Below are 26,729 nucleotides of genomic sequence, written 5' to 3'. Positions count from 1 at the left end.
GACAAACATGCAGATACTTGTCTTTCTATTAAACAGAATGTGATACAAAGAGCATTTGATAAATGCACAAACGTTTTAATCCAATAAGGTCTGAGCTGGGAAACTTCTTAATGATTGTGATCCAGAGAAGCAGTTGCCTAATGTCATTGAACACAAATAGGGTACTGTATGGTGCAAACATTCAAACTTTACATACTGTCACACACGTGCACCTGGGAGGCATCTAAAGGATTCAAAAAAGGATAATTCCATGCCTGACCAGGGGAGGGCAGAGTGCACTGATTCTTTCTCTTTTTCCTCTCCAGACTGAAAACTCCTCCTGGGCTTGATGAAGTCATGTCTGGTTTTGGGCCCAACAACACCACTTGCGGTCCCTGCCCAGAAGACGTTACATAAGGTTTCCGGTCTGAATGACATCATTTCCCCTGCCTGGCTTTAAAACTGCCATGTTTTTGTCTGTCTGCCAGTTCTGTTTTGGACTGATGTCTGTAAAGACTTGTGCAACCAAATCTTCACTTTTGACAGCCAATATTAAGTATACAGATTACTGCCCTCAAATATTTTTTCCATGTGATCTGAGTCCTTTTCACAATACACAGTGGTTGAATTGAGGTTTCAAACTCAAAATAGCATTTACCTATGATGTCTCTCCATTATTAAATACCCTTAATCCATTTCAGGGCTTCTTCAGCTGCAGTCTATCACAGCACCAGCTCAGCATTGCAGTGTGGATTGGGGAAAATGAAGTTTTGAAAACACAGACTCTAATTGCACTCTGATTGGTTTGTGCTTATTACATTGTCCTTCCTTGATTGGATCTTGCTTATTACAGTGTCTCATTCACAGACTATTCACCCCACATAGATGAAAATCCTATTTCAATTTAATGAGCACAGGGGACTGGCTTTCCATGATGCTTGTTGTGTTGCTTACCTTTATGCATCTAAATTGTGTTTTGTAAATTTTGAATGCTACCTAAATGTTCAAAAGGCAAATAATTTATCGCTTACTAATTATTCTTGTAACCATCCCTTCAAGGAAGACCCTTCCTATTCCTGTTTTGGCCAATGTGTGCATACCACATATAAGTCACATTTATATCATTCAATGAATGACCTAAAATGGTAAAATGTTATGCAGTAAACTGCCAGAGGTTTAAGTTTAAAGTTTAGGTTAGCAAAAACTGAAAAAAAGGGAACAACAAATAGGTTACAACTTACAGATGCTCTGGAGCAATTAAAGTAAATTAAGTCTTACGAGTTGAAGTAAACTATTTGCACGGGTGTCTCAACTTCTGCTTCTGTCTGTCTTAAAGCAGAGTTGGAGCAGACTGTGTTACTACACCCTCTGAGGTATTACGTGCCGTACATATAGTATGTGTAGTAAGTACTACTGGGGTGTATTCCAGTGCTAATGGCAAGAAATTGGCAATTAACAAATGAACTGAGACAAAGCATTATTACCCTTAGAAGTCTAGGCCTTTCATTTCCAGAAATTGCAAAAATGAGTGTGAGTACAGTGGTGTCCTACACAATCCAAGGGCAATTGGAAACTGGAGGAAACTCTGAGAGGAAGAGATCTGGTACACTCATCCTATATTTATACAGATCATCGTAGACAAGGAACACACATGAAATGTATGTATTTCAAATGACGGCACATTATTTTCCTATACAATTCCAGAAACCTCACTCCAGCTGTGAGAGTTTTGTGTCCGACTTCAGCTGCTTCGCTAAGGGGATGGGACAGCAGGCTGCCTGCCCGTGGCTGACTGACACATTTGCAAACCAATGGTGCTATCGGTGCTCAATTAACTCAGTGATGAGGAGGTGTGAGTAAAATGAAGGTGCATTATGAATATTTTTATAGACTTCAGGGATTCTAGTATTAAACAAACAAATATATGAATAGATAGATAAGTATGTAAATAAATAAATAAAAATACAAGGTTTGATCAGAAAGTACAGTGAATGTTGATGCAGAGCACCATCCAAGTGCAACTCAAAACAATTCAATTCAGCTTCTGACAGGTCCATCCTAAAGCCGAGTTTGTGATAAGTTTCCACGTGTTTGATACTGTCAGTCGTTTGTGAGCCACTGTTGAGTTCAAGTGTGTTTTTCAAGTTTGTCGTTAATAACGGATATCGAGAAACGCATTTACATGAAATTTTTTTTCAAATTGCAAAAAGCTCAGGAAAACCATCAGATGTTAAAATCGGTTTATGGTGACACTGTACCGACAATTAAGACTGTTTACAAGTGGTTTGATTGATTTCGTAATGGATCTGACGAGAAAAGATCAGGACATCCTTCAACATCAATAACTGAGATAAATGTTGAAATGGTTTCATTCTTCATCATGGCAATGCTCCTTGTCACACATCCCTTCTAGTACGACAGTTTCTGTCAAATAAAAACATTACAATGTGTCTGCATCGACCTTATTCGACGGATTTGGCACTGTGCAACTTCTGGCTGTTACCTAAATTGAAAATGACCATGAAACGGAAATTATTTCAATCCATTGAGGATATCCGGGCAGCCATGACAGCCCAACTAATGACACTCTTGAAAGAAAACCTCCAGAACTGCTTCAAAAAAAGTGTCAGGAGCGTTGGGATAAGTGCATTCGAAGTGGAGGAGAGTATTTTGAGGGTGACTAGTAGTTGTTAATCTTTTACTGCAATAGAGGTTTCTTTTTTAAAACATTCACCATATTTTTGATCACACTTTTCTACACACATGTTGGTCTGAATGATTACAAAGCAAGAAAATTCAAGCCATTATGCAAATGTATTGCTGTTGGTATTGACGACCCACTGTCACGTTTCTTGACACACTTCTGTGGAATAATTCGTTGGCGGAATGTCCTCAGCGTTAGTGTGTCAGAGAGATGCTGTGTAGCATTGCTCATAGTGGCACTCAGTTTTGTTTTAATTCTCTCCTTCGCTTGTACCTCCAGGGGGTCCAGAGTGTGTCCCAGCCCGATTATTTAATTAGCTTGTTGATTTGGTGGGAATTTCCTGAAGTGAAGTTATCAGCCCAGCACACCACAGCACAGAAAATTGCACTAGCAATCACAGAGGTGTAGAAGATTTGTTTCTCATATATGCATAGGCCTATACTCCAGCTTCCTGGTAACGAATGGTCCAGCAGTCAGTGTGCTAATGTGCATAGCCCAACACCTGTTAAGGCTGATGGAGAAAAACTCCCTATGGCTGACATTTTCACTTATCTGGTCAGCATATTAAGAAATGAAGGAGGAATAGGAAACAACATCAAAGTAGACTGTGCAAACAAAGTAACAAATTCTGCATACTCAACAATGTGTGGAAATTGCAGCAGTTTGTGCCCATGCTAATCTCGAGCTGTACCTGAGCTGTGTCTTATTAACTCTTCTCCTGTATGTGGATGTGAGTGTTGGAGGATGACAGAGGGTGATATGACTAAGCTGACCACATTCCATACAAAAAGCCTGCAAAAGATCATATATTTTCTGGAAAAAAAGCATTTCCAGCATAGAACTACCTCTCTCAGTGCCATCAAGAAAGCATGGCCACCATCCTGATGAGGAAACATGTGCATCCAAACACTGTAGCAACCTGTACACGGACAGAAGTTGTGTGTGTGCGACAAGCTGACGGTCTCCTCTTGATGTTCTTCCAGGTGTCACCATGACCATCACTAAAACTACCTTGCATTGAACTGCTGATGAAAAACACAAGGGATAACGGCCCAGGAATACATGGTGCTGTATTGTGAAGATGGAGCTGAAAATCATGAACCACAGTTGGGGCGGCGTCAAAAAGCTGGCCCAAAACAGACAGCAATGAAAAGACTTTGTTGCTGCCTCACATGCTAAAGTGGTTTAACAACAGTAGTCATATTAGTAGTTAAGCTAGCATGGACATTTTTAGGGCATGTGGGAGGACAAAAAACTGGGTGCGGACTTAGACCCTTGAACTACTATGAGTACACGAATTTCACCACTCTCACAGTGAAGGATCTACTCTAATCTGTGCCTGTAATATATAGTAGAAAAATAGAGGTTGGTTAAAAGAAGTTTTCCAACTAAAGCCGAACACAAATTCAATTTTGAGTTTTGTATTTTTTCAAATTGGTTCTTAATATTATTACAAAGCCTCACCAGCATTCACTCTTTACTTATTTCCTAACATTCTATGTAAGAGCTAAAGGAGATATAATTGTTGCCTCCTCACTTACCTGTAAATTTTATATCTAGTGGTGAATCCTTGACGATTCTTCTCCACAAAATCTGTATATTCGGATGAGTGGTGGAAGGGCCCCTTATCCGAAAGGAGCCAGTCGAGGGGGCCGCTTGCTTGTTGATCTGAAATCACGGCAGCTGCTAAAACCCAGCAATGGAGGCTCAGTGTTATCCATTCCCATAGAGCCATCAGAGAGAGCGATTCAGCAACAGCACCACACCACTATATCATGCCTCCACTGGGAACTGGTAGTCTTCATTCTTTCTGCTGCTGTGGCACACCTGGATGGAAAAGACACACACACACACACAAAACAAGCAATTAGAGTACAGAGATGCAGCCTCCCCTGAGACCAGATTTCCTCTTTCAGTTAGCCAAGTAAGAATACTTTCCATGTCTGTACCTTTTGGAGTGAGAAAAAATAAATAATACCAAAAAAAAAACAGTCAGTTAATTAGGGGCTCAAACTCATGAGACTATTTTCCTACTTTTTATTATTTCACACCTTTCACCTCAGTGCAGAGGAACAATAATAAGAGCGGAATGAGTGAGTAATGATAATCAAGACAACTGCTTAAAATTGAGTGATTAAATGAACTTGTAACAATAGCATATGCTGCAGCAAAGTCATTTTTCTACAGGGGGATTTTGACTAACTAGATATTTACCAAAAAACACAAGCATTCCATAACCTCTTATTTATTTATTTATTTATTTTCTGTGCTGTTAAACTGAAAGGGAAGATGCGGGCACTTGTTCTGAAATCCTATTCTTTCTGATTCTAGTTGAAGTGAACTGGAACTAATGTTGCCAGGAACAAGGCTGAAAGAAAACCCTGGGCTAAGTATCAAAAAGTAATTTTCCTGCTAAAAATCAATTTAACTTGGTGAACAAGGTGTTCCAGGTGTTATCATTTTCCCTACATATTCACATGTGGGTGGTGTTGTGGGCTGGTAACCAACTGTTATCTCACTGTAACTGAGTCATTAGCAAAAGATCTACCTTGTACAGTATGTCTTTTTCTGCTGTAATTTGCATGTTTCTATGTTTAAATATGTTTCCTGGAGGTACAAGCAGAAAGACTGTGAGGACATACCGTGTCCGTGATCAGTATATTGTCAGGCTTGGGTAACAAAGTTGCACAGGAGACTAGAAAAGGAAACAGATTTCCAAGGAACAAAATCTTTACTGCTGAACTGGCAGGTACAAACACAAGACCTTAACCAGAAGGGGTTTGTCAAAAGCAGAAAAGCACACATGTTGTAGTTGTCAAGCGTGGCCGTCCAGCCAGCGTCAGAAGAACACAAAGTCCTCCTCATCAAGCAGGCTCAACGGCTCGGAAGCAGCGACTGGAGCAGACGCAGTCTGAGGGAGAGAGGACAGAAAAGAGAGTGAGCTGTTAGGTTGGCCAGGGTTCAGTCTTTTAAATGTTCTAAACCTCGTGCGAGAAGCATGTTGTGCAGTAAGTCTGCACCTAATCCCGCAAAGGGGACAAGTAGAAGTGTGTTTGTTTCTCATTGAAATATCATTTAAGAGGGAGTTTCTGAAGGGCAGTTTATATAAAAGCGCAACTGTTGTGTTAGATTTGTACCTTTTGTGAAAGTATTTCTTGGATACTTCAGGCTTCATACATTATATAGTTTATGCCTACATTTTGTCATCTACTAGTAGAATATAAAAAATGTTTCTGTTTTAACAATGTGTTTACACAGATTACCGTAGAAACGGAACAGACATGAAATGCGTGTGTTCCAAACAACGATCTATTATTTCCACTCTAAAACTCCACTCCACTCCCAGAAAATCAATCAAGTCATGAGCTGGGAGACGTTTGTGCACGTTCTAAGTCGGTGGGGGGATGGAATAGCCGGCTGCTTGCAGCCAGATTTTTATCAGCACATTTAGATGACAAAAGACGCTGCTGGAGAGCTGTGAACGATTTTAACAAGAGATTTAAGGTGGGACGGATTTACAAGTTTTTTCGTAGGCTCTGGTAATTCTAGTGTTAAGGGCAACTAACCAGCAGCGACATCAGTTACAATATATAGTCGATTCTCAAGGTTTTCAGGCCCCTTCACTTTCTGTACCCTTTATTGTGTTGTGAAGTTAATATGACTTGCATTTTCCCCATCAATCTACACTCAAAACCTAGAATAACAAAGTGAAAATATGTTTATAGAATGGTTTGAAATTTTATTTAACAGAAACTGCTCATTTATGTAAAGCTTCAGATCCTTTGCTGTGGCACTTCAAATTGTGGTCAGGTGCATCCTATTTCCATTAATTCTCTTTGAGATGTGTCTAGAATTTGATTACACTCCACGAGTGTCAAACTGAATTGATTGGACATTATTTGAAAAGGCACACGTGTACCTGTATATAGAAAATCTGACAATTCATACTGCATGTCAGGACAAAAACCAAGCCATGAAGACCAAGAACCTCCAAGTAGACGTCTGCGATCAAATTGTGGTGAGGCATAAATCAATACAAGAAGATAACATTAGTGATGGGCGAATGAAGTGCTGTGAAGCTTCTGAAGGTTCTTCCCGACTGTGTTGAAAAAAGATCTGAACATCTGAAGTTTGAAAACAGTGAAATCATAGCAGCCAGGAGTTCAACACAGCCACTACATATAAAAGCCCTTATTGGCGACATAGCTCCAATTGGGCAGGTACACTGTAAAAGCCTAAAAACGTTCGGTGTGTTCATTTGATCTCATAATAATCATGTTGTCATTAAAATGCTAGAGTAAGCCTACATATTAGTATGAGTGACAATTTTCTACAATAAAATCATGTTTAAATGTTTTCTCCTAAAAATGTCATTTGTTGCCTTTATGAATATTGTTGCATCCTGCCAGTGTTCACCTGCACCGAGTGCCAAAGGACTCTTTTAGGTAGCTCGCTATCCTTAGAAGGACAGTGTGCTGTTGCTGTACTTGTATTAATTCATTTCTGACCTTGGCAGGCTTGCTGTTTTTATCAGCTCCCCCACAGCTTGGAAGTTAATTTGCTCATTTGAACGACGGAAGGCCAAACAATAGTGTTGGTGACTCTTTCCCAGGCTGATTACCCTTGTCAGAGCCATTATGATAGCGATGTAAGCAACACAAATCCGTCGGCACTCAGAACTGCCGAGACGCTACAATACATTATAAGCCACCACTGATGAGACAGATTTTTCATGTCAGGGGGTTTTCACTGTGTGGCTATGTGAAAGATTAATATTTTTCCATCAGTGTTTGGGGAATAATTGCACTAAGGGGTTTAGAGAATGTTCTTGTGGAACTGAACACAGATAAGAGGCTTTAGAGAATGTGTCTACAGTAGTCTTGAGTGCTAATGAAACATCAGAAATGTAGCATGGTATTTACTTTATTGTCAGATAATAGGTTCTGCACTATGGTACTCCATATTTAGTTCAAAATCATTTCTGTATGAAATACAACCATTACTTTCACATTCCCTTTCGTGACGTGTGGTGCACAAAGCTTTGAAGCATTCAGATCGCCGAGTCGCGGTGATTCTGTGATGCTTGAAGCTTCGGATATCATCAGTCACATGGTAATGAAGCTACAGACGTCAATATACTGTTTCAAAAACAGTATGTTTCATTAAAGAGATAAAGCCTCTGTGTCAAATGTCCCGTCTCTATATAACACCATTTCTAGTGCTCTGAGTTCTCCATGGAGCACAATGGCTTTGATAATTGTAAAATGGAAGAAGTTTAGAAACCCTTTCAGATGGGTAGCACAGATAGCATGTTTGGAAAACGCAAATGACTTTCACTGGTATAAAATCCCCAATCATGTTAGAATATCACACAGCCTTTTCTGCTGTTTGCACCCGAGTCTGCACTGTTCATTGCTAATCATCAGCATTTGGATAAACTGAAGAGAGAAAAACTCTAAAGAAAAAGGTGCATTAAAAAGATCCATACAGGAACAAGAATTTAGAGCAATGGAAAAGATTACAAATATTTTATTTAGAAATTTCTCACAGATATTTGTAGGTCTGATAACTAAACAGTGAGATTAATTTAAACAAAGAATAGTGGCTGGATGGACATAAATCACCTTATCCACCTTATTAAGAGGACATGGGTCTGTGAGTGTGTCTGTGTAAATGTGTGTGCATCCAGTTGCTAAGAAAAAAAGGTAAAATGGTAAAAATAAAAATAATAAGCATAATAAAAATACCAAATAAGAATATAAGAATATGAAAATTGGTTTTGTCAGCTTATTTTGTTGTTCGATGTTATATGCCAGCAGCAGCAGCAGCAGTGAATGATAATTTGACATTCACATCGGAAAACAAAAGAGCTGACATGGTTAGGCCAGAGATGCAAAACCAGGCCAAGGTGGTAGGGACCACTGCTGCATTTTCCCAGCAAAACACTTTGACTAGAAGAGTGTTCAATTTGACAAGATGATGGAAAAGGAAGAAAGGGAAACAGCCAGCTCTATCCAAAGAGGAAAAGGCCACTGCGAGGGAGAAGGATCAGATGCTTATTATTGTTGCAAACCAAATGCACAACCTACTGTATATATACAATTGTTTTTAAAGTTGATTACATAGATTTTAACCCATCTTATATAGGCAGCAGAGTTAATATGTCTATAAAAATCAAATAAATTTCATTGGCATAGAATGACCAATCATGTTAGAATTCACTATTGCAATGTTACCAAATCAGGTGATTTTGGTTTTTTTGTTTGTTTTTTCACATTTCACAGTGGATTGGATATTTTCCAGAATATAGAAGCAGTCCTGTGGTGGCAAGTAAAAGAAAAAAAACATATGTTTCATTAATTTTTATTAAGGAACCATCCTTTTTGTAAAGATAGTACAATCTTCACCATTTATCAAAGATCAAAGAAAGGCCACAACTGGACATAACAGTACTTAAATTGCCAAAACTTTGTGTGTTTATTAAAATGATTTGGGTGTTTTTGTCTTTGATAAGCTGAAACACCAAATACACACTGTACAAAATATGAGCAGGCTTTTCTTCTCCTTGTGACAACAGGAGGCTATGTAATGTGTTATTTACAGTATATTGGTTTAATTGGTTATTTTTTAATTGGTGGGTCCAGCAGGGTGCTCAACCTTTGGTCTGAATGTGGATTCCAATTCCCCACTGCAGTGATGGGGACACCCAGGTCAGGTCAGGTCAGGTTGGGGAACACGCACTGGTACGTGGCTGACACACGGTTCAGTCCCATCCTCTGGAAATTACCATTTATTTGCAGCAGACACATGTTACGTGGGTCTCCCAATGGCCTGGTCCAGCCACTTAGGTCCTTAACTGTGAGAAACCTGCAAGCTGGATCAGCCTCATGGAATCGTACCACATGTCTGTAGTGCCATAACTGACGCTCCCTCACAACGCAGGTAATGTGCCTCTTTTGGGACTCTGTGAGCAACTGTTCATTCAACACAAAGTCAAACCAGCGGTACCCAAGAGACACAGTACTGAAGGAGTGCGTCTTTGTCTTATGTCAATATGTTAATCAATGGCTAGCGTTCGTGTCTCGCAACCATATAGCAAGAGAGAAAGGACTCTAAAGAATTGGACCTTCATCCTTTTGCAAAGATATCGGGAGTGCCACACACCCCTTTCCAGTGACCTCATGACCCACAATGCTCTCCCAATCCGTCTACTGGCTTCATAGGAAGAGTCACACTGCTAATGTGGACATCGTACTGTAAAAATGGCCGTGTCCTTCAGATGAGATGTAAAACTGAGGTCCCGACTCTTTGTGGTCATAAAAGATCCCTTTGCGTCTATCATAAAGAGCAGGTTGTATCTCGATGTCCAGGCTAAATTTCCCAACACGGCCACGTCATTTTGAACCCCTAATCATCCCCTGTCTCTAAATGGCTAACTCTCTCTCTCTCACCCCTTCACCTCCTAGCAATTAAAGTATGGTGTGCGTACTGGTGTAGAAATGGCTGCCATCACATCATTCAAGTGGACACTAAACATTTGGGGTGGTTGAAGTGGCTCTTCACTCACTTTGAAAAACACTTTTAGTGACAAAAGCGCTATATAAATATAAAGAATGTTTATCATTATTTAATAATTTTGAGGTTAGTAATGATGGGTATTTTATATAAAGAAGATGTATTATTATTATTATTATTATTATTATTATTATTATTCACTTTACTGACTCAATACTTTTGCACTACCTGATGAAGTGAATCATTTCCTATGAAATACCCCTAGATAGACAATGTTTTTAATGAAAACTTCAAGACTTGCACTCTGTTGCTGAGGTTTCACTTGCACATCATTGAGCTGCGGTGTTTGCTTTATTTCGATGTTATATCTTTTCATCTGTGTCATTAGTACAATGTCGTTGTTGCGTGGTGGTGTTTGCTGCACACGAGTCTTTCATACTGAAAAGTGAAGTGCATACAAGCACCGAAAAAAAAATTACAAATGCTGTCTAGTGGCTATGGTTGAGCATGAGCATTTGCTCCATACACACACAGGTCTTTCATTTATATATGTCTAATAATTTGTATTTATTAAATGATATATTAAATATGCTTGCAATTCATATTTTATATAATCAATCTTTTTGAAAGCATGAAACATGATAGTCTCTTATTTTTACTACTGTATATTAAGTTAGAAGACCATAGGCTAATAAAAACTGTACACCTCGTTCTTGGGTAATGATTCAGTCAATCACCTCACAAATCAAATGAACAAGAGTCATGTAACTTGATCTTGGGTAATGGTTCAGTATGAACTTGAAAGAATTATGGAATGATACATACTCAGTGTGGTTGGTGAGTCATAAAAACTGTATGCTGAAATAAAGTTGAAAGTAAAATAATTGAAAGAAATTAGAGTAATATTTTTATAAGGTTCAGTATTGTGTGACTAACATATTAGTTTAATATTAGGTTTAGGTATTCTGTTTAAACAATTCCAATTATGAAGTGTACAAAACAAACAATTAAAACATTCTAATATAAATAGGTTGTTACTATATTTTACTTGTATGATAAATAAGAGAATGACAATTTCTCTTATCCGATAATGTTCTAACACGAAAGAATCATAAATGAAGAGATGATAATCATAAAGACAGGCGGTACTTGCACATGTACTTCAAACATCTAAACAAAAGAGGCTGACATCTTCATGCATGTGCTTTAGCACTCCAGGTGAACTATACTGAATTAATTCATTCATGCTCTCGAATGGATTAAAATGAATCACAGAAAAGAATTGTTCAAAAAGAACAAGCCATTTGCAAATCACCCATCACTAGGTGGGCGGACAAAGCCCTATGAAGCCTTTGAGGTTTCTTTCTGATTGTGCTGGATAAAAATTTAGAGTTTATGAAAGTGTAACATTTGGTGGTTTACAAAAATCATAGCAGCCATAAGCTCAAGAAAGTCAGTAGAAGAAACTTGCATACAACCCTTTGTTGATCGCATAGTTTCAAATTTAACATGCACTGAAAGCCAAAGAACATTCTGTGTGCTCATTTTGATTTTGTGATAATCATGTTGTTGTTAAAATGCTACAATAACAGTATGTGTGACAATTTTCAACCATAAAATAGTGTTGTAATGTGTTGTTTTAAAGACGTGATTTGTTGCCGTGACAGCAACCATTATGTATACCATTAGACACATGAGCATACCATTATGAATACTGTCAGACACATGAGCATAGGCAGCATTTTGCCATGACCAACGTAGAACTAAATATGAACACAAAATGCACCTTGGATAGAGTGCTATATTATAAAATACATTTACTGTATAACTGTATATATTATAGAATAAATGTTAAATATTAGTAAAATATAACGTGCAAAAAATGCTGCTTGCCACCTTTTGCAATTTTTGTTTTATTTTCAAACGAGCAAATTCGGCAACTGCCTTGTATTGTATTCGGGTGTATTATTGATTTGTCTATGTTAATAGTATTGATCTGCTTGAGCAATGTTATGATGATACTAATGAAGAGCAATGCTGAAAGTAGTTGACTCGTAACAAAAGTCAGAAGTTTTGTTTTTTTTAAGTACGTAAACATAACTGTACTAAGCGAGTAAATCGAGACACCATAATAGAACATTTACTGACTTGTGACGATGAGCACAGTTTGATAAAACATTAAAAACGCAAAACGGAGTAACGTTACTCTAAGTGATGAAGTGTTTTAAATGAATATTGGAATATTTCTCGTGTGTGTGTTTTAACTTTTATTTCACTAGCCTTTTGCTCTTAACCAGTGTCAAGAACTTAAACGCACAGCCTGTAGCATCTTTGAAAGTCATGTGACTTCACGGCCACGTTATCCAAACTCCGCTGATGGCGAATCTGCTCGGTGCCGATTATTAATATCCGGTGAGGACAACAATGACCTATTCAGACATCTATACTGAAATGACGGAGATTTGTTTATTGTACATCCCTCAGGGTTAAGCACGATCGAGTTATGTTCAAAAGTGGAACATACACAATGCATGTAATATAAAGGAAATCCATTATTTTAAAAGGGGCAACCTGCCATTTCCCTTCTTTTCAGTGGAAATTTCGTTCTCTCAAATATACAGATAATACGAATATTCGTTTTCAAATGTTTTAAAAGCCTTAGAATAGTAAGTGTAAGTTTATCAGTTATAAATCTTAAAACATTTATAGATAGTGATAAAGTTTCTAGTGTTGTGAGTGGTCTCTTTCCTTAGACTGTCACCGAGAAATCACCTCTAATTTTGAATATATGTTCTTTCAACACTCAAACGAATATTCATAAATTCTTAAATCTGCTAAAAAGCTGCAGTAGATGATCTGTGAGTCTTTTATTGTAACACATTTTGGGAGCGCTGGTCTCATAAGTTTTTTAGTTTTTCGTTTTTTAATCCACAGAATAACGAATACCCATAGAAAGACATTAAAAACTGAATGCCAGTCGAGATAGAGACACAAATAGGAAATATGAAAGTGTATTAGTACTAAGGGGCAAAGAAAGGATTTTTGAAATATAGAAACAAGAACATTAGAATTATTGCAAATGAGAGGAGATGATTCAGTCATTTGTTTAGCTAATAGCTAAGCTGCCCCTATATTTCATCCAAGTACTTCTTAAAGGTTGTCAAGGTTTTTGTTTCAACTCCATGTCTCAGTAGCTTTTTCCACAGTAAAAAAAAAATAACTATTGGGGATAATTGCTTTATGTACCTAATTTAAGTTATTTTATTGAAAATTATGATGTTTTCCGGTATTATGTACCTTTTTCTAGTTACACTGACTTAAATCTGTTAGCTGTCACACTAACACAATTTATGTTGAAACAACACAATCAGATAATCTTCTTTCAACAGAAGCATAACTTGTCTCAGGGACTATTGTCACTACTCATTAATTTTATGTTAATCTTACTCATAATGAATATTTTTCTAATCCACAAAACCTGGTATTTCCACTTTCCCTATATACAGTTAAATTAAGTTGATTTAATCTATAATAGTCAAGTTTTATGTACATGACTATTCCATATCTGCATAAAGTGTGATATTTTGCATAAAGAATGGACCTTTTAGTTAAAAACGCATTCTGAAGGTCCTTACACCTTTGTATACTTGGAAAGAAAGTTAAAGACTTAGTAAATTGATTTTTTTTCCAAATGTCGTGGGTTTTGTGGGTTTGTGGAAGCCAATTTATGAGACTTTTTTTATACACCCTACATCAGAAACCCATTTTTTTCTTTGTTTTCAAAACAGCAATTTAATTCATTTTAAGATAGCATGAAAAATGCAATCAAGCAAAATATAACTTGATTACCTTATGTGGTAATAATTAAATGACTACTCCCTTAATAAATTGAATAGCGTTCATATAGTTTGAATATTTATTACATAAAATGTAATTCATTAGTATTGGCTATCTACGGTTAAGTAAAGGCAAAATGCTGTAATGTATCTTTTATGTAAGTCAATTTGGTTTGTAGTGCTAAAAATTCATATATTAGAGTCATTAAACCCAGTAAAATGAAACAATGTTGAGGTTGTGTTAATTAGTTTAGTTTATTGAACATAACGAAATGTATTTGATCTAACTTGACCACATTGTGTTGACTGAGCGTTAAGTCATTAAGGAGACAATACTAAATGCTTTTATTTACAATTGTCATAATTCAGTTTTGCGGAAATTGTTGACATAAAACGGTTAAGTAAATCCAGAAAAATATCTTTTGAGGGCAGATTCTCACAACTCCTTGAGTAAAGAAATTCTTCCTGGTTTCAGTCCTAAATGTATGTCACCTTGTCCTTGAGTATGTGATTCACCATTAAGCTGAAAGAATTCTGCTGGACCTACTTTATCAGTGCCCTTTGAGGATTTTAAATACCTGGACTAGGTCCCCATGCAGTCTCCTCTTCTTAAAGTCTGTCACAGTAGGACATGTTCTTAAGTCCCATGATACACTTGGTTGCTCTCACTGCACATCTTCAAGTGCTGCTGTGTCTTTCATGTAATGTGGTGACCAGCATTGCACAAAATACTCCAGATGTAGTCTCACTAGTACATTTAAGGCTATTTCAAGATCAGTGATTATGAATATGATGTTATTTTTAATATTTGATTTTTTACTGGGGATCTAGCCCTGTATGGACCTCTATCAGAGGGCGAAAAATTAAAAATTTGTATTATAATTGAGACTTTAGACGTTTAAATTTAGCATAAATTTTAAAAAAGCTGACACACCTAGTCTTGTTTATTATATACTTGTACCTCATGCAGTAAATCATTATATTTCTTATGAACACCCTTTATTAGGGCTGCTTACGCTAATTCAGACTTTTAGGTATATAATGCACAAAGCACCTATTGTGAAAGCCCATGTTTGTCTGTTTGTATGAAACACCTCAGCCCCCTAAGGACCAATTTTGTTGAGAAGTGGCACTCAAATTTTTCGAGACAATTCAATTTTCATTCAGATCTCTCAAATAGACTGCACTGTAAGAAGTTTAAAACTTTCAAAATTTCTTATTGAAAAGCATTGGTAAACCAATGGTTACCATGGGAGTGGTTGCTTTAATGTGTATATTTTTTACATTTTACTTTTTTACTTGTCTGTCAGCCTCTTGGATGCCCAATTCAAGTGAGTTAAAAACGCTAGCCAGCGCAAACACAAACAGCTCACACAGCAGTGCCCTTCACCTGCTTTAGCTAAGTTAACCATTAGAGTATAAAAAGTTACTTCTCTGGAAATAAACTGATTGGATTAATATTATTTGCAGATTACTATTGTAAAGAGCCAATATTATCAATTGCAGCTAAATGGTATTGGAGCTAATTCATTACATGAGAACAGTGCAGCTGCCCTGACTAATATGAACACAGGACAGTTTTAAAAATGGACAGCAGCTTCGGGAGGTGAGAGACTTCAGTGGCTTAAGCCCTGATCTTTCAGTCCCAGATATACATGAACAATCAATCTTCTTGCCCTTTGTGTACAAAATCGCTTTTGATTAATGGTAAATGTTTTATTTAACATACACTTACTGCTCATGTGAAACCTCAAGGGGGACAGACCCCCTCCATTCCATTTTACAAACATGTTCAGATCTTTAACACTGCACAACAATCACACGCAGGGATAAGATCCTGATACCTGGAAATACTACAGACATCCTACAAAGTAAAACTTCAGTTGATCTCTAGGCAGAACATCCAGCCACGCTCACAGCTAAACAGCAATGACAGACCAGGAGTGCAGTTTGCTTGATGCTCTCTTAACTCTTTTAGGGCTAATTTTTTCCCTTTTCTCCAAGGGCTGAATCAAAAGTACACAAAGCAATGGTTTCACACACAAATCAGTATAAAATACTTATTTTATACCAAACGTCACCTGTTCTATGTTCCATGAGCCTCTACAGTGTGTAAATTCACAGACTTATTACGTACTGTTTGTCTCATCACTTATAAGCTGAAGGCCAGTTTCTGGGGGGGAAAAAAAAGTTACCCGTCTTTTGTTTTCAGTTTCCAGATCACTTGCATCCAAACAAGAGTTTGATAAGTCAGAGTCTGATTCAGTAATAATACGCAAAATAATAAAATAAATAATGCACACAGAGTATATTGCTTTGTGCATTTGTTTCACTCTCTCGCCCGATGTCAATGCCATTCTATGAAATTTTTACTCTGTGCTACTCACACCCACGCAGGTGCTCAATGTCAAGTCAAAGAAAATTTAAAGTCCTTATAGCAAAGAGGGTCTACCTATAACGTAAGGTTTATCGACATTTACAGCTGATTACTGCCTTTAAACCCTGCTTTAGTCGACAAAAGTCGACATCCGCCCTGAAAGAGTTAATGGTATAATACAAAACAGTGCATGTTACAGTTTACCCGTACATGAAGAGCTACTTTTGTTTCTGTGGGATTAAAATATTTAGGATTACTGTCATCTTTCCTATTTCTGTTATGAATTACTGTGTTTGAATTAATATTAACATTATATGAGGAACTTATTTAACTTTCTTTTCTCCTTTCATAGGTTAATATTCAAACCAATTTTATACTATACTTAACAGATTAACAGATAGTTTTCAGTTGCTAATTATTGGATGCTACTTTATTGGATGTACTTTCAAAAATGTTATGTTTAACAAAATTGAACAACAATTAGTCACAGACCCTCCACCATAAACACACATCAGTCAAAGTCACTTTCACATCACCTGGATTGCAGTCTGCTGAGCATAAAAGCCATTGAGCTATCACAAGTCTCTTTGTGCTCCATTTTTAATTCAATTGTAAAACTGAGTCTAGTAGCTCAGGGAATTGCATTCTATTATCACTGTTACTTTTGAATATGAAACATTGTTACAGAACTATTTAATAAACAAAGATGAAATACTGACTCTTGGATGAAATAACTACAAAGGTGAAATGCTTTAACTTTCATATTGGTTAACTTAGTCGCCCAAGGCAATTGAATGTTGTGCCAGGCCTACCCTGACTGGCCATGGACCAAGCCAATCAGGTCATTGTATATGAAATATTCCATTAAATTTTGTAATTGACTGGGTATTTGTTACTTTATCTTTTCTTTGCTTCTGAAGTGGTATGTCAAATGCCATTGGTTTACTGAATTTTCAATAAATAAAAAAAGAGATGAGGTGGTGTTACGGTGTATGTGTAACCTGGTTGGTAGTAGTCATTAGGCAGATAACAGAACCATAAGTTGCTTAATCGAGTATGTTCAATGAACACCCAGAGACAGTTTCATATTTTGAGGGATTATTTTTGACAGGGCAAAACAAACAGAAATATCAAGGTTTTTCAAAAATGCCTGGGCACAACTGAGACACATAATATGCAACAGTGTCTGGGTGAGAAAATGACTGGAGCAAACATTTCAGTTGCCTCTTCATCTGAGGAGATACTGGCATTAGTGCCCCAAAAGATAAGTATGATGTTACATAACCACCAAAAGATGTGTCAGCCATTGCTGAACCAGCCATTCAACCTAACTCAACCTAATTTCCTGATAACGGGATAGGCTCGAAGTTTCTCCTCAAAATGGTATGAAAAATTCAAATGGATTGAATACAGCACAGCGAAAGATGTAGTGTTCTGCAAAGCAATAATGTTTGATTGCCTTCATAATTTTTGCTCAGGTTTTGCATGGTCCTAACAATTCAGTTATGCAAATCTGCCACAGTATGAATAGATGTATTTTTTGGAAAAGTGCCCTTACATATCCTACTAAACACTAGAACACACATTTTTACATGAGCCCACCCAAAAATATATTCTTGTGCCATACATTCATTGTCTAACTTGTTTAAATACTACAAAAAAAAATACACATTCACCTATATAGAAAATTGAGGGTTCCATAATGTATTTCCCTGCTGCCTAGACAATAGGGCAGAAAGTCCAGAAGCTGCCAAGGACAACTTGATATATAAAAGAAAAAAGTAAGGTGCTGATACTCCTGAGACTACCAACAGCAAACTGTACACTTGGTCCAAGGAGTTTCACTTCTGTGTCAGGTTTCAGGGTGATGTAAAAGAAAAATGAACTGCTTGCGAGCTACTAAGGATTAAAAGCTGACACAGCTGTTTTGCTGCAATGGCAGGTTATTCATACAGGCGTCTGTCATAAGACAGCGTGCAGTAAGCTGACCTAGGACAACTTCCTCTTTAGGAACGCATCTATTAGACACAGGAAAGATGACCTTTTTCCTTCTTTAGGACCCTGACATGTACACAAAACAGAAACCGTTAGCCGATTTGCACAATATATGATGAAATGCTTAGGTAAACTTTTTATTATGCTTATTGATAAGTAAGGGAAAGGGAGAGGGAGGAAAAGATATTAAAATGACGATTTAAAAGGGAACTTTGCTCTTCTGCCTTGTAATGCATGTATTTATGTACTCACCGGTGCCTCAATAAAGACTGATTGAACTATTCTTATCTTCCACGGGGGTTACATCCACAGGTGTAACTATGCCTGGGGTTATAGAGTGGCTCTAGGACTTTGGCACATACTTCTGACTTTAGGAATATATTTCAAGGACCTCTCAGAGGTTAACCACTGTACAAAATGAATGAACCTCTCGGTTGCTTTCAGAGGTACCTCTGCAGAGACAATCTGCACAATAATTGGGCCTACAGCCCCCTAGCGTTCACTTCCTGCCTACACTGACCCTTGAAAGGAGCATTGTAGGTTGGACCTCCGTTTCATGCCATACCCAGGTCTCATCTGCTTCTTTGTGTATACTTAATACATACTGTTTATAATAACAAATCATGATTGTCTCAAGCTCTTTTAAATTATTTACGTATAAGCACTTTTTGTTTATAGTTGCATGCTAACATTTTACTGGAAGAAAAAAATCAGTATTTGCTTATCACATATGCTTGTAAAATGATTTTACTGACTAAGCATTAAAAACTCTGTAAAAAGACAATGCTTAATTTCCCGCCTTTGAGCATCCGTCATGCTTGGATTATGCTACTGCAGAGCAAACATTAATGGCAAAATAGCAAATAAGCCAGCTTACTCTTTAAATTCTGTCCATTATATACCGAGTGTCATTTTTTTTCAAGTACCATACAGTATGAAGAGAATACTCGAGTACAGAGAGAACTTATTAAAGGATGGCAACAAAACTGCTTTTAATAGACAGCCTCTAAAAGTTTTGAAAGGGAATTTCCATGGCTGCTGTTTTGAAGTACTGCTCTTAAATTTCCATCATATAACACAGTGTTTTTCAACCACTGGGTCGCGGTCTGCTGTCGGTGGGTCGTGAGTTGGTATTGTTTATATTGGTAGTGAGTCACAATGGGTCACAAAGTGGGTCGGCAGCTCCATTGATCACACTCAGTCCTCCTCCTGCTTTAAGTTGCCCACAAAGGCACTTATATGTAAAAAGGTGGCGTCGAGATCCCAACATTTTGAGAGACACCGATATCACATGTAAAGACAGATAGAAAGAACTTTATCTGTCCCTACAGGGAAATCCAGCAATGTATTTTTATTTAAATTTATATATATTGTTGCAGGCGGCTGCCGTCCATGCCCAGCCAGGACGCCCCTGCACACTATATTCAGGGGGAGCAGGCCTGGACAGTGCAATACCTCCCCATGGATGCTAGATGGCTGCCCCCCTGTGGTGGAGCAGTGCCTCGGTTCCCCACAGGGCTCCCTGGGAATTGGAGTTGGGTGCAGCCCTGTTGGGTCCCGCAGGCACCGCCAGGGGGTGCTGTGTTTGGGACTCCTGAGCCCATGTGGGCAGCATATTCATCACACTCGGAAGTGCAGCTGGAACTCGGTGATAGAACACCTGGAGTACTTCCAGGTGAACTATAAAAGGAGCCAGCAACCACCACTCAGGGGCCAGAGTCAGGTGAAGGAGGACAAGGTTGCCTGGGAGGAGTGGTGGTGCCCAGAGGAAGAGAAAAGTGCTTTTTTACTTGTGTGCTTGGGACTGTGTTGTGTCTATGGGTAAGGGGAAGGCGTAGCCCACAGACAAAGAAAAATAGAAGTCTATTTATTTTACACGTGCCTCCCGTGTCCATTCTGTGTTGGGTCGGGTGCTATATACCATCCATCTTATAATATGCTGTATACTAAGCAACACTGATCATTAAGAAAGGATTCCTGTTAATTAACAATGTTGTTCTCTAACTGTTTTATAGTAAGTACAGGACATCGTACATTTAATTCAGAAAGAATTCAGACTCCTAGTACAGTGTGTTGCCGCTCCCACTACACGACAAAACAACTTGGGATCCCAGTTGGCAACCCCCCAGGCAGACCTGTGATCCAGTCCCACCCTCTGGAAATGAGCCTCTATCTGCCACAGGACCCTTGGCCTGGTCCAGCCACTCGGGTCCCCAACAATTAGGATCTTATGAGCTGGATCACCCTCGGGGAAACACACCACATGGCCATAGTGCCGTAACTGACGCTCCCTCACACAAACAGTTTGATCAAATTGTGGTGATGCATAAATCAGTACAAGGGTATAAAACCAATTCTAAAGCTTTGAATGTTCCCTGGAGCTCAGTGGCCTGAATAATTGTGAAGGTCAAGAAGTCTGGAACCACCCAGATTCTTCCTAGAGCTGGCTGTTTGGCCAAACTAAATAAATAGGAAAGGAGAGGCTTAGTCAGGGAGGTGATCAAGAACCCAACAGTCACTCTAACAGTCTTTCAGAAGTAATTTGTTGAGATGGGAGAACCTGTCAGAAGAATGACCATCTCAGCAACACTCGATCAATCAGGTGTCTATGATAGTGTGTCTAGTTCCTCTTTGGAGTCTGCCAAATGGAATATAAAGGACTCCAAGAGCAAGAGGACAATTATTTTCTAGTCTGATGAGACAAATATTGAAATCTTTTGGCAGAACTCTAAGTACTATGTCTGGTGAAGACCAGGCACTGCTCATCATCTGCCTAATGCCATCCCAATGGTGAAGCAAAGCAGTGGCAGCATCATGCTATGAGGGTGCTCTTCAGTGTCAGGGACAGGGAGACTGGTCAGAATTGAGGGAAGGATGAATGGAGCAAAATACGGAGAGGTCCTTGAAGAAAACCTGCTCCATAGTGCATGCGACCTCAGACTGAGGAGACAGTTCATCTTTCAGCATGACAGTGACCCAAAGCATACACGCAAGACAAGGCTGGAGTGGGTTAGGGACAAGACTATGGTTGTCCTTGAGTGGCCAAGTCAAAGCCCAGCCTTAAATTTTATAGAACATCTGTGGAGAGAACTGATGATGGCAGTTTGCAGTCACTTCTCGTCCAATCTAATGGAGCTTGAGAGGATCTGCCAGGAAATCTGCCCCAATTCAGCTGTGCAAAGCTTGTACAGACTTAGCCAAGAAGCCTTGACGCTGCAATCACAGCTAAAGGAGCTTCTATAAAGTACTGAATGAAGGGTCTGAATACCTACATGAATGAGAGATTTCATTTTTATTTTTTTTATTTTTAGTACATTTGCAAATCTTTCTGAAAAAATGTTTTTACATAGTATATTATGGATTACTGAATGCAGATAGAGGGGGGAAAATAGCAACTTACGTTTATAACAGAATAAAGTGGGCATAAAGTGTAGGTATATACTGTGACGTGTCTTGCCACTGCATGGGGTGTAGGGAGTGGAAGCAGTGTTGGGGTGAAGCCTTGGGGGAACGCACTTTGTAAGGGCTGGGGGCAACACCTTAGAGAGAGAGAGAGTTGAGTGACAGGGATCAGAGTTAATTAACAGTGCGTGAAGAAAAGGGCAGTGGTTGGTCAGAAGTGGTTGTTGTTGGTGGAGCGAGAGGGAGAGAACAGTTAAAGAGTAGGCAAAAGGTAGGACGAAAGTGGGTTAATTTGTTATTTTGGAGGTGTCCCCGTGACCCAGACAATAGGCAGTGATTGGGCACCATTTATATTGCAACATATCCAATAAAAAGCCAGTTGACATTTGGAAGACTCCCCCGGACAAGCGGCTCCTTAGTGTGCTTTATTCGACGAGACGGCACAATACTTTCTGAATCCACTGTATTTACAGATGATATATGTTTAAACAGAAGGCATTACAAATCAGGCAGAGAAGAGGTTTCCTTTTAAGAAATAAACATCACTTCCTGTCTCTTTGGATGACTCGTCAGACCTTTAAGATACTCCTATGAAATGCAAAGACTCAGCTTGGGAATCTGTAGGAGCTTGCTAGAAGATTTATTAGTTTTTAAGAAATTCAAATTTCCTATAAATAGTTTTTTTTTTAAATGACTGTTCACAGAATTGTCCTTTAGTCGACCATGAAATATCATTTTTTATCAACTTATAAAAACCACCAGTAGCTGCATTTTCCCAAAATTACCAAAGTTCAGCAGCTCTAACATACAAAATTGGATTCAGCAAAAGCCTGATGCATCGAAATGATTCCACAGACAGAATATCTTTGTTTTTAAAAGCTTTAGTAAAAATTCAAAGTGAAACAGTTCACACAAAATTGAGAAAGTTGATATAGTAAAACAAAAGAAAAGTTCTGTTCACAGCTTATAAATCTAGTTACATTTGAAATCATTACAAATCACTTCTAAACATTTCTGAACCATTTAAGAACGGTCAGAGAACTGTATGCTATTCCATTTCTAATCTGAAAATGGGTTTTTTAAGTCCCTGAACACTGGGGATGTGTTCTAAACATCCACTGACTCAATTAATACACCGTAACTTAGTTATAGAAAGAAAGTTCTATCTCATACTAACAGGAGGTAAAGACTATACCAGTGTCTATGACTATGAAAGAAATGTATATTCTACTCAAATTAAGCAAACACTAATATGGGTTTAACTCAAAGCTTAAACTTTCGAAGATTGGCTCTTACACCACTACCTGGTATGAAGCAGGCTTAGTTTTAATGCAAAGTAAAGATTTTTGACTCAGATTGGCATGGTGTTATTTGGATCATTTTACCATTACATAAAGGGGCCATGAGTGCTTGCGCGCCCCACTCTGTTAGGAATGGACAGTGCCTGTGCCAAGATTATTGTGAATAATGTGACAAGGAGATTAAAGGGTTAAAGTGAGGGACTCCACAGGGCCGTCTTAAAAGCATCATAGGCCACCGGGCAGAGTAGTGCGCTTTTATCTTTGCATTTTCAACAAATGGTTTATGTGAGACATTTTTCTGCCCTGGAGTCAAATGCTTATGGTGTGGCCAGTTCTTTTTAACGTAATGTTACTCTTCAGCATGGCTGTATCATTCGCAAATGAATTGATATATCCAAGCTGTGTTTAGAGTACAAGTGCCATCCCAACAGATGTTCTAGTTGTAATTGTTGTACTGTATATGTATACTGTGATGAACAGCACCTACTGTATGGGCTGGCATGCCTTCTGGGATGGAGGTACTCATGCATTAACTGATTAAGAGGCCAGGATGAAGAAAGGACAGAACAATTCCTGTCTTTGCCAGAGAACTGTCAGAATATTATGATAATACAAAGAGTTTGTTGACATCCTAAATAGGATGGAATAAGGACCTTTTACAATAGAAGGAGAGAGGGAGACAGCTGGATGTGGCTACAGTCTCCCTCAGTACTCTTGATGGCAACATCCCTGGGCTTCAGTACCCATACAGACAACCACGAGGCATGCTGGGAATTGCTTTGTATGGAGTAGCACTGTTGGGTTCCATGGGTGCTATCAGGGGATGCTAAAGGGATCCATAATCCCTACTTTATGGGGCTTCTTCCTGACCCGGAAATGCTTTCTATGGGCAATGCCTGGTCAAACTGGCATAAAAGGAGTCCCCTTACCTCAACCAGGTGATTTAGAATCAGGTGAAAAAAGTACAAAGCTTGCCTAGGAGAAGTGGAAGAAGAAAAAGAGAGAAGAAGAGACTTGCTCTTGTGCAACCTTTTGAGAAGTCTGCTGTAAGGTATTGTGATTGCAGTAAATCTTTTATTTGACCCTGGGACTCTGTATGGTTGTGTCTGGGGTTCCTCCTCTTAGGGTCTGCCTGCTCAACAAAGTTGTTCAGATGAGAAATAAACATTTATATCAGCCTAGGGTCATGAATGTCAGAAGAAAGGACCCAAGACCTGTCCACCCCATAACTTTTCCAGTGCACCAATAACTGAACCCACGGACTTTGTTGTCTGGAATCAATTATCTTTTGTATTTCAAATTATAGACCCCCATCCACTGTCACAGGAGGGTGAGATGAACTGTGAAGGGGTTTTAGACAAGATATGCAGAAAGCTGGATGAACATCAGAATATCAGTAGGAAATAATTTTATAAATATGTATACATTTTATAGGAATTGTTTAGTAACATTATTTCTGAAGTAGTCACATGGCAGAGGAGTGCATTAAAGACAGAAGCTGACTTTTACATTGTGCCCAAGAATTATGTCTTACAGCCTGTGTGAGAATTTTTTTAATATATGCTTCGTTTGAAATTTGTGACATGTTTATATCTTCATGTTATTGTCGGCAGTTTCCTTGACCATCTGCCTGCTTATGTTTCTTTTATTCAATTGAACAATAAATCTATTGTTATACATATCTTTGCTTCTGAACTCTTCTATCATGGCTTCCAATTTTTCTGTTGCCACTGTGGACACTAGAGGGCACACAGCAACCAAACACCAGACACAACTCATTCGCACAGCAGTTCAAGATAATATAAAAGTATTATTTATTGGGTAATAGTACCTTATCACGATAACAAGTCAGTCCAGCAGCATATCAACAGCCAATAAAGCACCTCATTCTCCCTTTGTGTCTCCTCTGTGAGCGTCATCCAGACTCCTGACTCACTGCATGAGGTGAGAGGTCTCCTTTTGTACTGGAGCTGGGAGTGCTCCTAGTATCATGGCACTGCATGCCGGAAGCATTTCTGGGTCATACAGAAGCTCCCCAAAACAGGAAAGTCCATTCTTCAGAGTGACTCCAGCATACTACAATTCCTGGTGTCCAGCTCAAAGAGCACTGCCACCTCTCATGCTGGGGGGCAAAATGTTCAAAATATCCATTTGTGCCTCATCCATTTATTATCTGGGCACCCCGACTGTTACAAAAATCAAGGACCACCCCATCCAGGTTACGCCTCCATTTCTGTGCTCTATCCATTATGACCTCCTGGCGGGGTAGTAGTTTGTCCTTGACCGCAGTCAGAAATGTCCATTCATCCAGTCCAGCAATTACAGTTCCTAAATTTCACTAATCACTATCAAATCTGAATTAAACAAGCGATACATTCTGTCCATACTTATCTCGGCATTGTTACTCACAGAAAAGGCTTTACAAATTGTCACCCTGCCCTTAAGAGGCACCTAGACTAAAAAGCCCATCTCTAACTTGTGTTAAACTGGCAGGAGTCCACAGATTTTATTCTCACATATACCCCTTTTCATGGATATTAGGTTGGTCATATAATGTACAGTACTCGTTATGTTTTTACTGTGAATATGAAAAATGGAACTGCACCAAGATCTGCCTCAAAAGTTGGCATTACGTCATCTCCTCATGTGCAGCTGACGAGACAAGAAAAGTGCAGATGTGCTGATGTCTGCAGACTGAGCTTCTTAAACCTACACTGGAGAAGAAGGAACAGAAAGAGGCAAAGCAGCCAGCTGAAAGAGTTCTTCAATCAGGTTTTATAAAGATCTTACTTTTAGTCACCTTATTTTTTTTTTGTCAGTTCTGTTTTTATATTTTTATGTTGTCTGATTTTTAGACTTTTGAGTTGTGATATTGTCTCTGGACAGCCTGTTTTCCATGGAGTAGGCATCTGTATTTCCAGCATAAAATGTGAAACAGATTTAGCAGAAAAGGTTTGTGTTTATTGAGTGTTTATAAACTTTATCATGTTTTTGTACACAATGTGATGCACTAATTTATTTTATAACTAGCATTTTTAAATGTTTGTTAATGTGCGCACATAAAATTGTCACCTCTCAGCACACTGGTCAGTCACAAGCAACTAGTAGAGTGTGGTGCAAGACTTCTTCTTGGGATCTGAAGGAAGCAAGAAAAGGGTTAACAACTTTTTATTACACCATCCTAATGTCATTGTGTTGCATCAGGATGCCAATCAACTCAATGGACACTCTGAACAAAGTGCTGTAAGATCATTTCAAACCATTCTGGCTTAATTAAACTCTTTGGTGTAAACGTGGTAAAGTGAGGTCCGCGGCTGATCGACACCATTTTAAATAAATAACTTGCGGCTTTAGGGGGCATGGTAGCATAGGATGAGCAGGTCCCGGACACGATGAGGGTGGTTCCGCTTGTGGCCATGAATGATGCTGGGAGCTGCTGATCGCCACACATGCGCCATATTCCCCATTTTAAAAGGGAGAAGTGCAAGAAAAACAAAAGTGAGAGCGGAGGTTAAAGGAAGAAGGCGGCAGGAGGAGAAAAGAGCCAGTGAGTGAGTGAGTGAGTGAGCGAAAGGGAGCAGGCGTGAAAGAGAAAGCAGGCAGCTGGGAGAAGAGCCCCA

The 26,729-nt window shown here is 38.7% G+C and overlaps 1 protein-coding gene across 1 annotated transcript in view; it reads right to left on the bottom strand.

Annotated features, from left to right (window-relative positions):
• The window catches only part of LOC120514865 (BMP/retinoic acid-inducible neural-specific protein 3-like), a 472,658-nt gene that overhangs the window by 297,005 nt on the left and 148,924 nt on the right, over nt 1-26,729 (bottom strand). Inside the window, exon 2 of the mRNA XM_039735477.1 lies at nt 4,225-4,510. Within this exon, the coding sequence (XP_039591411.1) occupies nt 4,225-4,418 (194 nt within the window). The 5' untranslated portion in view covers nt 4,419-4,510. The remainder of the gene's footprint in view (nt 1-4,224; nt 4,511-26,729) is intronic.

Source organism: Polypterus senegalus, chromosome 14 (assembly GCF_016835505.1).
Source record: "Polypterus senegalus isolate Bchr_013 chromosome 14, ASM1683550v1, whole genome shotgun sequence".
NCBI lineage: Eukaryota > Metazoa > Chordata > Cladistia > Polypteriformes > Polypteridae > Polypterus > Polypterus senegalus.
The sequence above is the reverse complement of the archived record's forward strand: the minus strand, read 5'-3'. Positions and strand labels throughout refer to the sequence as shown.